This window comes from Agelaius tricolor, unplaced genomic scaffold, assembly GCF_023055355.1.
Source record: "Agelaius tricolor isolate 1412-34295 unplaced genomic scaffold, bAgeTri1.0.p SCAF_63, whole genome shotgun sequence".
NCBI classification, from domain to species: Eukaryota; Metazoa; Chordata; class Aves; order Passeriformes; family Icteridae; genus Agelaius; species Agelaius tricolor.
In genome coordinates, this window is record NW_027269323.1 from 1537184 (window position 1) to 1549972 (window position 12789).

The 12789-nt window shown below is 50.2% G+C and overlaps 2 protein-coding genes across 2 annotated transcripts in view; one reads left to right on the top strand and one right to left on the bottom strand.

The window, feature by feature from the left end:
• Positions 1-12789, top strand: part of LOC139605272 (zinc finger protein 436-like) — a 134152-nt gene that overhangs the window by 115952 nt on the left and 5411 nt on the right. The window lies entirely within an intron of this gene.
• Positions 1-12789, bottom strand: part of LOC139605281 (zinc finger protein 585A-like) — an 87944-nt gene that overhangs the window by 61494 nt on the left and 13661 nt on the right. The window contains 1 exon segment of the mRNA XM_071456647.1: positions 9978-10705. Within this exon segment, the coding sequence (XP_071312748.1) occupies positions 9978-10705 (728 nt within the window).

The window sequence follows — 12789 nt, forward strand, 5'->3', positions numbered from 1 at the left end:
GGCTGTCATCCTCCTGGAGTGTCAGGTGTGGTTCTGTTGGAGCAGGGATCCTCTAGAAAAGGTATGGTCTTCCTCTGAAGATCCAGTGGAAGAGAGCAGCTGTTCCTCTGGGAAATCCAGTGGAGAAAAGTCGTCCTGGTGTTCCAGAATGTCCACTTTATATCCAGGTAGAATGCTTGGCTCTCCCCTCTGGGCTGAGCATCTCACAATGGGATGGTGTAGTTCTTATCAGTCATGCAATGGCATTCAATCGCCTATTATCAGCAGATGTCTCCCTGGTTGTGGAAGAGATAAGGAAAACTGCCCACTTAACAGAAGATAACTGCCATACAGATGGAAAATAGAATACAATTTGCTTGACAATCCAGGACACCCGCTTTCCCATGTTTGTGTAGAAAGAAGCACAGGTCAGTTCGTGGGGTGTACCCTCTCTCTAGCTTGGGAATGTTGGGCTCTGACTTTGGGGCCTGTGATGTGCAATGGTGCTGCATTAATCTTCCTCATCTCTTCCTTCATCTCCCCCATCTCCCCTTTAAACTCCTCCTTGAATTCCTTAATCACAGCAGAGACATGAGCCTGCATTGGGACATTGACCATACTCTCACAATTTCTAAGCTTGTTGGTGACAGAACCCACTGTCTCTCAGTTGTTATCGGCATTAATCACTGCAATCAATGTGGTGTACTGAGATGGTCCCAGATTTATCAGACTCCACAACATTTGCCCTGTGCACCTGACTTTGTTGGGGTCATTATCATGCTGTCCATCCCTCCCAAAGAGTACCTCCAAAACTGCCACTTCTCTCAGCTGTTGGATCCCCTCCTCAAGGGTCTTCCAGCACATTCTATGGTTGTGCTCCTGCATTGTCTCTCTGTGGACAAACCTCTCTCTGACACTCATTAAAAGCCACTCCCAGAGGGAAAGGGACCCTGGCTCCCTTATGAATACTTGATTCACACCTGAGTCCTGGGTCAAGGATCCCAAATTCCTTGCCTCACCACCATCCAGTTGCACACCTGTACCCATAAGATCTCAGACCAGTAACCAGGTTGTATAAGCCTCATGTCGTACAATGTTTTTGTGCAGATTATAGAGACTTTCATACGTCAGGGACTCAGTGATGGTCTCAACTGTTGGCTCCCCTGTGGGTTGTGAGGGCCCCTTTATCTTTATCTGGGTACTCTGATTTCATCTCTGACCTCCTTGTTTCTATAGGCTGTGACTGCTGCTGGCTGTGACTGCCCTTGCAGTTCAGCTGGAACCTGGATGGTTGTAACATCTGTGGGTTCCACTGCTGCACTATTAGACTCTCCCTCTTCAAGGCTGGGGGAGGGCTTCTCACCAGCTGGGGAAATGTACTCCTTCAGCATCTGGCTCATCTTGTGTATGTCCTTCACCAGAACCCCCACCCCAATCTGTGTGGTTCATTTTTGATGTGGGTTGTGGGGCTGGGTCAGGTTCTGTGGCAGCCTCTCTAGTCCTCAGGGCAGTGTCAGGTTCTGTGGCAGCATCCCTACTTTCTGAGGTAGGTGTCAGGCTGGTTATCCAGGTTAATCTTCCCTTATCTCTGAATGCTTAATAGAACAGGCATATTAGCAACACCAACAACTATATGATATCATTAGCATTTAGAGAAGATTTGAACTCTTTGAAAACTGGTGCGGCAGATCCAAAGAGATGGGTGAAGGGTTGGGAAAAAATTTACCCCAGTGTCATTTCTTTACAGTAGGTACCATTATTAAAGTAAGCCCAAAACCATACCGTTAGGGTGTGGTAGCTTTGAATCTAGGTGCCTGCCTTCTAGAGGAAGTTAAAAATCCATTAATTCCTCACCTTATTAACCCATAAAGCAAACCAGATTACAGCCACAGAAGCTTTACTTATAGGATTCAGTTTTAGACAAGAGCCTGCAAATGAGAGAAATATAGCCACAACCACATGCCACCCAAACCAGGGTAAGGTAGACTACATGGTGACACTTAACGAGGTTTCTATATCAGCACACAAAAATTAGGTTACTCAAGAACTGTTACTCCTTTTTCCCCCTTTTTCTCTAAATGCACTTGGGCCCCATGGTGTACACCAAAATCTGTCTTGGTTTGAAAAGACAGGTGTCTGCTAAGGAAGGCAGGAGCCTTTCTTAGATGGAAAATGTAAACGCCCTCCCTCCAAATTATTATGATTTTGAATGTAAGGGGTTCTCAGGCAAAGATGTGGGAATAAAAAGAACAGTTCTTTACTAGGAAAATTAAAAATATAACTGTAATAGTACAAAAAAACCACAAACCACTGACAGAGTCAGAATATGAACTGACACCCTTTTTGTCAGGGTGTTGGTAGCAGTCTGATTAAATGGTGGCTGCAGTCCTCCTGGAGCGACAGATATGGTCCACTTGAAGCAGTGATCCTGTAGAAGAGTGCAGTTTTCCCCTGAAGGTCTGGTGATACTGTTGATGGGCCTGGTCTTCCTCTGGGAATCCAATGGGAAAAGGCTACTCTACTCTGGTGTTCCAAATTTCAGACTGTATTTAGGTAGGAATGTTTGGCTCCTCTCCCTGGGTGGAGCATGTCACAATGGAGTGATGCAATTTTATCAGTCAGGCTCAATGGGCCATTAACAGAAGATATTTCCCTGGAGGGAGGATGGGTTGTGGAAGAGATAAAGTAAACTGCCCAATTAACAGAAGATAACTGCTCCACCTCGGACAGATGGGAAATGGAAGACAAACATCTTACAACCCAGGATAGTCCCATATTCCCTGTCCCATTCCCAGTCCCTGTCCCCATTATTGATCTAATTCCTAGTCCCTATCTGTTTTTTTCTTGTTTTCCAGTCCCATTCCCAATCCAGGTCCCATATTCCTGATCCCTGTCCCCATTCCCAGTCCTGTAACCTCTTCCTATCTCACTCCTCCTGCTGCTCCCAGAGCCGAATAAGACACTTTCCTGCACACCTCTTGCACCCCGGCTGCCCCCAATGCCCCCCCCGGCAGTTCTGCCACTTTTGGGGACTTGGTCCTCTTTGTCTGAATCAGAGGCTGCCCTGGAACCGGCGGCATATCTGAGTTCGGACCGTCCCGAGCCCTCTGCCCCTGTGGCAGCGGATTGGACTGAGGCTCCAGGGGCCAGCCTGTCCCTCCGTGGGGGAGGCGTGGCTCAGCAGCTGATTGCGGGCACAGCCCGGCTGCCTGCTCTCAAACTCACCGTTTTTGGCGGGCCGGTGGGTGTTTGGTCGGTGGTTCCCCCTTGGGGGTTGGGGTGCCTGCCATCCCTGGCACACCCCAGCGGCGTGGGGGAGCTGGCTCCCAAAAGTTCTGCCTCTGGTCCCCAGCCCAGAGGGGTTTGGCGTGGTGCCGTGGGGCAGGAGGATGGAACACCTTTTGCATTTGCATTGCAGAGGCAGGGGAAACAGTGGAAAGCGACCATCGCTCGCTTGCTGTGGGGAAAAAACATCCCCAGATCCGAGATGAAGATTCTCGGGACAGCTTCTATTCCCCCACTGCCAGTATGGGTCGGTGGTTCGGGGGGAAGGAAGCATTTGGTCACTCATTCTGCCATTGCATTGGCAGCAGGGTGCCGGGTTGTGAGAACACAGAGCCCACCTTGAAGGCCAGGCCTGGGCTGTTTGGCTCGGTAACCTGGGCCAGGGCCACCGCCCAGCCAGATGTTGGGTTTGGGGGCTCTGCTTCCCCCGTCAGGACCCTGGCCATCGTTCTGTGGGCCAGGTCTGGAGTTCCTGATCCTTCCAAGAGGGCCAGGGTTCACCCAGCGCCTCTCAGGCCTCTCTGCTGCTGCTGCTTTTCCGAGTAAAAAAACCCAAACAAACAACAAATTAAATAAAAGAGTTAAAAGAGTTAGTAGCAGCTCAAAAGCATTGAAGAGCCAAAAACTTAGCCCAAGTGGTTCAATAAAGGGCTGTGGCCAAGACATTCCAGATATTTTCTAAAAATTGTCTGAAATTGTTTGATGACTGTCAATGGATTTTTGATAACTATTGGTGGATTTTTCTTTAGCAATTTGTTGTTTCAGGATTCTGCAAGCCTGTTTCAGAACCAAAAAGGACTTTCAGAGATGTCAAAGAGGACCATCTTCATTCCATGGACTTTTCCTGAAACTCAGTTGTTTCCCACTTGGACTTTCTTTGCATTGTTTTTGCATTTTTTTATATTGTAAGATTGTTTTAGGGTTAGATAATTACAAAGTCTTGGCTTGCCATAGTTAGTAATCTCCGTCTGGCTCTAATTATAATTTGAGCTGTCATCTCTATAATTGTAAAAACTGGTTTTGGAGACCTGAAAGGAAGAAAAACTCACTTTATTATTAACAAAAGATTTTTCTTAAAAGCGTCTCACCAAAGTATGAGACTATAAAGTTTCATGTTTTCTCTTAATAGTGTGAGGGGAAAGGGTTTTTCTGTAGTACAACAATGTGTTTGTCTTTTTTAAGAGTGTTAGTGAGCTTTTAAAGGGTTTTTTGAGCTTCAGATGTCAAAGTTCTTGAAGATTTGATGTTATAGTCTCTTCCTAATAGGTTAAAAAGTGTAGTAAGCTCATAATTTGTAATTCTTAAAACAGATCTGACCTAATTGATCTCTCCTAAAAGCCGTTGTGAATCCTGTATGGTGTTGACATTGGTTCTAAGTTGCATTTTTTTGTGGTTTGATTGTTTGTTCTGTTATCTTCTTTCTCAAATATTTCTAGGGTGAGATTTCTTGTATTTTTGATGTTGAAATTTTTAGTCTAAAACTTCAGTGATAACACTGTCTTGAGTCTGTTCTATTTATTTTTGAGTTGGTGCTGCAATGAGTAAGTCATTCATGTAGTGTTAAATTCTTGATCATGGGTGTTTTTGTTGGGCTGGAGACAAAGCTCTCATTGTGAAATACTAATAAATAGTAAGTGAGTTTTTCGTACATGGTTGCAAAACTGTCTAATGATACTTATGTATTGGTTTTTCTCTATTGATGGTTGGAACTGAAAAGGTAAATCAAGGAGCATCTTCTGGATGCAGTGGAATGTTAAAAAAAAAAATCTTCTAAGTTGATGACAACAAGAGGCCAGTCTCTTGGAATCATTGAAAGAGAATAAAGTCTAGGTTACAATTGTCTTATGTGTTCTATGATTTTGTTGATCTTCTTTAGGTCATGGAGCAATCTTTAGGAATCAGAAATCTTCTTATGAATGATAAAAACTACGGAATTCTAGGAACTGTTTGTAGGCTTGATGTGGCATTTTTGTAGTTGTTCACTTACTAATTTTTTTAGGGCATTCAATTTTTTTTTTTTTTTCTGTTCAAGAGGCCATTGATCAATCCAAATGGGCTGATTGTTTTTTTCTATGATAACTTCAGTGTGGTAGGCATTGTTGTGGTTTCTATCAAAACCCTATTTCTATCTTCGCTCCCCCTGGGACAACACATCTCTCCCCCATTCTGTGGTGGGCTTCTGCACCATGAAGGAATGGATGGATGGTTGCTGTCTTTCTTTTGGTAACCGTAATTATGAATTGATTTTATAGACACAAGGCAGCTTATCTAATTCTTTTGAGAGTATGCATGGGTGTCCCAAATTCCAATTGCTCGGCTAAAATGCATAAGAAATCACAGTGACGTCTGCCGCTGCATCTTGCACACCAGTAATACAAACTGTTCTACAAAGGTGTGTTAGACTGCACATCAGCTCTGGCTGTTCATTGTCAACATGTTTCATTCAAAGGACATTAGGCACTGGGCTAAAATTCTCAAAAGGCATTTCTCAGCATACAATTGGTTCACTTATATTCACTGGTAATGCAATATCAATAGCTATTGTTGGTATTGCTTGAATTACCATTGGAGCATTGTAAGCAAGAGTTCTTCATTACAATTTGCTGAAATGACAGCTAGAAAAACTGAAAGTCAAAGAATTCTATCTCTGTCCTTGCCTATAATTAAAAAGTCTTGTCTTTGTTGTGAAGTACTAGTAACTCCTTTGAGAATGCATTCATGGCAAAAGTCTTTTAAAAAATATATTAATTTGAAAGTTGCCAGCTCACATCGTGCCCCTGGGGTAATAGGTTGTGATCTCTTGGGAGATGGTGGGAAATGCCTTCCTTTCCTCAGACCAGCCTGAGGCAAAGCCTCAGCCTGGTCTTCAGATCTGTCATTTGGAGCATTGTATGTGAGGCTTCTGTCAGGCTTTGAGAATTCTCTACAAATACATTTCCCACACCCTGTCACCCCCGTACCGTGGGCGCAGGCGGGACTGCGCGGAGGCGTTTCTGTTGTGCCCCGACCATGCTTCCCCTCCCCGCCCTGCTCCCCCCTTCCCTTGGAGACACCCCTGACCCTCCCCTTTGTAACCCTGGGGTGTAACCCAGTGCTGTAACCCCTCAGCGAGGGGGGCTTGGTGACATCACAGGACCCCCCTCTCTGTGCCATCCCCGAGGTGGCACATGTGCTTTTTGTCACCGCCACCCAACTATTTGATCCTTTCCAGCGCCCCAAAGTGGGGGGGCCCACATCCTACAGCACGGGGTTGACAACATTTTTGGGGTCCCAGCTGGCTACTTCCACCCTTTCCCGCATCACCCCGAGGATGTTGCGTGACCCTGCAACCCCCGCGCTGCCCTGGCCGCAGCATCCCCCAAAGGGACCATGCAGACCTGGGGACTGTCCACGTGTCCCACCCCCTGTCCCCGTGGCACCTCTGCTGCTGCGCCCTTGCTCAGCCCCGGTTCCTGTCGCAGCTTCTCCATGTGACTAGGCAGGAGTTTCAGTCACACCGTCACCTCCTCCTCCTCTGGGTTTGATGCCACTTCTCCCACTAGGGACGCAGCTGTGACACCAGGGGGACACTGCGGGTCACCCCTCAGAGGGACTGCAAGGTCATAGTGACTGCTGAAGTGGCCCCAGTGTGACAGCTGGGGGTCCCAGGAGGCTGTTATGACAGTTTGGGGGGTGGGTGCTCATTTTGGGGTCTCCAGGGTGGGTTGTGAAGTCCCCTCCCATCACCACATAGTCACCCCCCAATCCATGCCTCAGTTTCCTCCTTGCTCTGCAGGCACCACCTGCAGCGGTGTTCCGCAATTGGGTTTATTTTTGGGGGTTTTGGGGTTGGTGCTACTGGGATGGGCTGGTAAGGCAGTGGTGTGGGCCAGAGTGTGGCCAGGCTGGTGGCCATCTGGGCTGGGAGCTGCCCAGGCTGTGAGGCTGCAGGACCAGGGGCTATCCAGACCAGAATCCAGCTGGGATCCATGGCTCTGGTGTCCATCTGGACCAGTGTCCAACCTCTCCTGCTGCCATCCATCCCAGGTGTCCCAGACTGCAAGGCAAGATGTATTCTATTACCATCTGTATGGCAGTTGTCTTTTGTCAAGTGGGCAGTTTCCTTATCTCTCTCTCTCTGAATGATCACAATCACCCCTCCGAGGGGACATCTGCTGGTAAGAGGCCATTGAATGTCACTGCATGACTGATAAGAACTGTAGCATCCCCTTGTGAGATGCTCCGCCCAGAGGGAGGAGCCAAGCATTGCTACACAGATATAATCTGGACATCCTGGAATAACTGCACGACTTCTCTACTGGATTTCCCAGAAGAACAGCAGCTGCCTCTTCTTCCACCGGATCTTCATAGGAAGACTACACCTTTACTACAGGATCCCTGCTGCAGCAGAACCACACCTGACACTGCAGGAGGACTGCAGCCACATTTCCAATTGGACTGCTACCAACACCCTGACCCACAGGGTGTCAGGTTGAGTTCTGACTCGGTCAGTGTTGTTCTAGTGCATTGCATTGTTTATTTTATTGTTTATTTTCTTCCCTGTTAAAGAACTGTTATTTCTTACTCCCATGCTTTTTGCCTGAGAGTCCCTTAATTTAAAATTTATAGCAATTCTGAGGGGTGGGGAGGGTTTACATTTTCCATTTCAGGGGGCCTCCTGCCTTCCATAGCAGACTCCTGTCTTTCAAAACCAAGACACCAGACTCTCTGGCTGGGGCCACTGCTCACTGCAGAGTGGACAAGACCCACGGTCAGTCACAAGATGACCCCAAACCCCCTCCCAGCAACCCCACCAGGCCACCCACCCTGAGCTCCAGTGCCACTGGAGTCCCCTGGAAGCTGGGCCAGCTTTGGATCTGCTGCAAGAGGAGATGCACAGTCCCTGGCAAGGGACTCAAGGGTGTCCAGGATGGTGATGAGCTGTGGGGAGACATCTGGGACCACATCCAGGGACATGCCTAGAGGGAAAGGGAATAGGGGTTGAGAGGGATTAAGGAGTGGGGAGGGGGCTGGAGGGGGAGATGCACAAAAAATGTGCCAAAGTCAAGGAGGATGCCCAAAATTGGGAGAAAATGACAGAAAGAAGAGAAACTATCCAGACCTGGGGGTAAGGGATGCAAAGTACTGGGGAACGGACACAAAAAAGGGGTAAAGTACCCACAACAGGGTGAATGGACCTAAAATGGAGGTGGGAGGACCCAAAATCAGAGGACAAAGGGTGCTTGTCGTGGGATGTCACAGGGTGTCACACGTGTCGTGGCACGGCCCTACCTGTGCCAGGATGGGCACAGATGCTCAGTGCCAGGAGCAGCCATGGGAACATCCTGAGGGACACGGTGACACCTTGAGGGCCACGGGGCCTGCAGGACACAGGGACACCCTGAAAGACGCAGCCCTGGGACCTCAGAGAATTTGGACCTGCTGGTTGGCAGGGGACAGAGACATAGGAGCAGGGAGGGCGACACATGGAAGGGGACAGGGACACATAGGGGAGATGGGGACAGGGACTCACATGGGAGACAGGGACACATGGGGCAGGACAGGGACGCACAGAGGGGTCACAGGGAGACACAGCAGGGGATAGGGACATATGAAGGGGAGGGGACACGATGCCACCAGGACATTCATCAGGGCACAATGTTGCCACACCTGTGGGGACGCTGCCACCAGGACGCCTCCGGTGACACCGAGCATGGGGCCACATGACCCCGTGGGTGACACTGACCCTTGCCTTTTCTCCAGCCTGTGTCAAGGAGTGCTTGGGGTCCCCAGAGCACAATGGCCTTGGGACACCCTGGGAGCTGTCACTCACCTCTGGGCCACTTGTCAGCAGCTGAACAAGTTCCCATCCTGCCCTGGTAGAGGGGGGACATTCAGCTGGGACACCTCAGTGGTGACAGTGGAGATAGGGTGGCAGGAACTGCATTGGACAGCGCTTGGCCATGGCTGAGATGACAGTACTGGTGGCACTGTGGTGGCACAGGTGGTGGCATTGATGATGTCCCAGTTGGTGTCCCCATCCGTGTTCCCCACATCCCCATCCATGGCCATTTCCCCCCATGTCCCCATCCATGTCATTGTCCCCCACAGGTCCCCATCTATGCCTTGGTTCAACACCTTTATTTCTACCCCAGTTTCTGGGCTTTCCAAGGGAAACATTTTCGTTTCACGATCAAAACAAAAGGATTTATGTGTCCTGCAAACAGAGTATGCACATGCTTGGGTTGGTGGGAAGAAACTTTATTGGATGGGCTTCTACCCCATTGTCTCCAAAATCATGGGGTTTGCCCCAGTCTTTTCCCCTTTGGCTGTGGAAGATGCCCGTGGGCCAGACAGAATTAAAAGGATGGATTTATGTGGGAAACGACCTGCAAGGTCATCAAGTGTTGCTTGATGACAGCAGAAAATGCAAAAAAGTGAGATTTTTCTGAGGTCAGAGGTCAACAAATCTGCTCTCCATAATGGATTTCTGATGTTGGTCTGTGGATGTGTGCAGGTGCCCATGGGGAGCCAGGAGGATGCGGAGCCCCCCAGCCAGGTGTCTTCCCAACATGGATCACCGGCACCATGGGTCACCAGGGCTCTGCCCACCGGCGCTCACTGGGGATCATCCAGTGTGGATCCCATGGGGGATGGAGCTGGAGGAGCACAGGAAACTCTCCCTGCATGCGGGGCACTCGCAGGGCTTCCTTAGTGCTGGCTCTGCTGGTGTCTGCTCAAGATAGAGCTCTGTGAGAAGCTCTTCCCACACTCTGGACACTCATAGGGCCTCTCCCCGGTGTGGATGCGCCGGTGGGTCACGAGGGTGGAGTTGTCCCTGAAGCCCTTCCCGCAGTCAGGGCAGCGAAAGGGCCGCTCGTCCGTGTGAATGCGCTGGTGCGTGACAAGATGAGAGCTGCTCTGAAACCTCTTCCCACAATGATCACATTCATAGGGCTTCTCCCCTGTGTGGCTCCTCAGGTGGTAGATCAGGTGGGAGCGCTGGCAGAAGCTCTTCCCACACTGCCCACACTCATAGGGCCTCTCGCCAGTGTGGATCCTCTTGTGGACAATCAGGTTCGACTTCTGGGTGAATCTCTTCCCACACTCAGGACACTCATAGGGCCTCTCCCGGGTGTGCATGCGCTGGTGGCTGACAAGGGAGGAGTTGTGCTTGAAGCCTTTCCCACAGTCAGGGCAGAGGAAGGGTCTCTCCTCTGTGTGAGTGCGCTGGTGCCTGAGGAGATCAGAGCTGGTCTGAAACCCCTTTCTGCATTTATCACACTGGTAGGGCCTCTCCCTGGTGTGCCTCCTCATGTGGACAATCAGGTGGCATGTCCGGCTGAAGCTCTTCTCACACTCCCCACACTTGTAAGGCATCTCCTTCATGTGGCTCCTCAGGTGGACAGTCAAGTTGAATCTCTGGCTGAAGCTCTTCCCACACTCCTCACATATATAGGGCCTCTCCCCCATGTGGATTCTCATGTGGCACAGCAGGTGGGATCTCTGGCTAAAGCTCTTCCCACATTGCAAGCACTTGTGGGGTTTCTCCTTACGCTGAAGCTGCTCATGGACCCCCAGCTCCGAGCTCCGGCCACCTCCCTGGCCTAGGGTGGGTCTTTCCTCCTCAGATCCCTGTGATCTGCGTTTGCAGCCCCTCCTCATGAGGGATCTCCGAGGCTTTTCCTCCCCATTGGATTCCTGCACTGTGGAGCCACTCAAAACGGCCTCTTCCACGAGGTTCTGCTGTGTTGACTCATCCTCCCTGCTCTCCATCCTCAGCACCTGGTCTTGGGGAGGAAGGACAGGGAGAGGATGGGATTTGCCCCTGTGCCACAGGGAAGGGCAAGGAGATGCCCCCAGTGAGTCCCCAGCAGGACAGCTTTGGCAGCAGGGTTGTCCTGCAGCCGGGGGCCGTGCTGGACTGGGAGATGGAGCAGGAGAAAGAGGGGGAAAGGGGTAGTGACTTCCTCCTCACCTGCCTGGGGCTCCTGGGCCATCTTCGTCTTCCTCACGGCCTCCTTCTCCTGCATCGGGCCAAGGTTTGGAAATGGGAAGTCCTGGTTTGGGGAAAACAAGGGCTGAGCGCGTTGGGTTTGATGGTCCCGCTGCCTCTCTTGGCTTGAAAAGACAGGTGTCTGCTAAGGAAGGCAGAGCCTCCCTTAAAATTGAAAATGTAAACCCCCTCCCTCCAAATTACTATAATTTTGAAATTAAGGGGCACTCAGGGAAAGATATGGAAATAGGAATAACAGATCTTTGCAAGAAAAAATAAAATACAAATTCAGTAGTACAAAAAAAACCACTGACAGAGTCAGAATCCAACCTGACACCCTGTTAGTCAGGGTGTTTGTTGCACTCCAATTAAATGGTGGCTGCCGTCCTCCTGGTGTGACAGATGTGGTTCTGTTGAAACAGTGATCCCGCAGAAGGGTGTAGTTTTCCTCCAAAGGTCCAGTGGTGGTGTAGATAGGTCTGGTCTTCCCCAGTGAATCCAGTGGACAAGAAAAACTGCTCCTCTGGGAATCCAGTGGAGAAGAAAAACTGCTCCTCTGGGAATCCAGTAGGAAAAGCTGGACTGTGGTGTTCCAAATCTCTGATTATATGCAGGTAGGGATGCTTGGCTCCTCCCCCTGGGTGGGGCATCTCACAATGGGATGATGTAATTTTATCAGTCATGCAGCGAGGCTCAATGGCCCGTTAAAGGAAGATATCTCCCTGAAAAGGAGGACTGTCAATGGGGCTTAATGGCCCGTTAACAGAAGATATCTCCCTGGAGTGGTTGTGGAAGAGATAAAGAAAACTGCCCAGTTAACAGAAGATAACTGCCCCACCTCTACCAGATGGCAATAGAATACACACCCCCACCCACATCTTGCATTTCCAACCTCAGACACTCTCCATTGCTCTCAGTAGCCCAAAGTGTGATCCCAGTTGCTCCCTTTTAACAGCAGTATGATCCCAGTAACCTCCAGTACGATCCAAGTCATGTGCCACCATTCCCAGTATGGTCCTAGTATAATCCTAGTTGCTTCCAATCCATCCCAGTATGGTCCCAGCTGCCCTCCAGCTACATCAACACAATCAGTCCCAGTATGATGTCATTTGCTCCCAGCGTGCTCCCGGTTGCTCACAGCAGCTCCCACTCACTCTCAGAATGATCCCAGCCATTCCCAGTATATCCCATTAGCTACCAACATGGTCTCAATTGGCCCGGCAGGTTCCTACTCACTTCCAAAATGATCCCTGGATGATCCCAGTACAGCCCAGTCCCGCCCAGTGATGCCACTCCTGACATCCCCCAGCCCTCTCTGTGTTCTCCCTTCCCAGATTGCCCGACAGGAGCCCCAGGGGCTGGCAGCCCCCAGCCAGGGTCCCCAACAAGCCCCAGTGTGGATCTGCAGCCCCCAGTTTTCCCAGTTTGCCTCTCCTTCTCCCCGGGCCAGGTTCGCCCAGCTCCCAGCGGGTGGGAGCAGCCGAGAGCCCCGTGCTGTCCATCCTGACCTGTCCCGGCTCCATCCCCGCTCCTGCCGCGGGCTGCGAGGG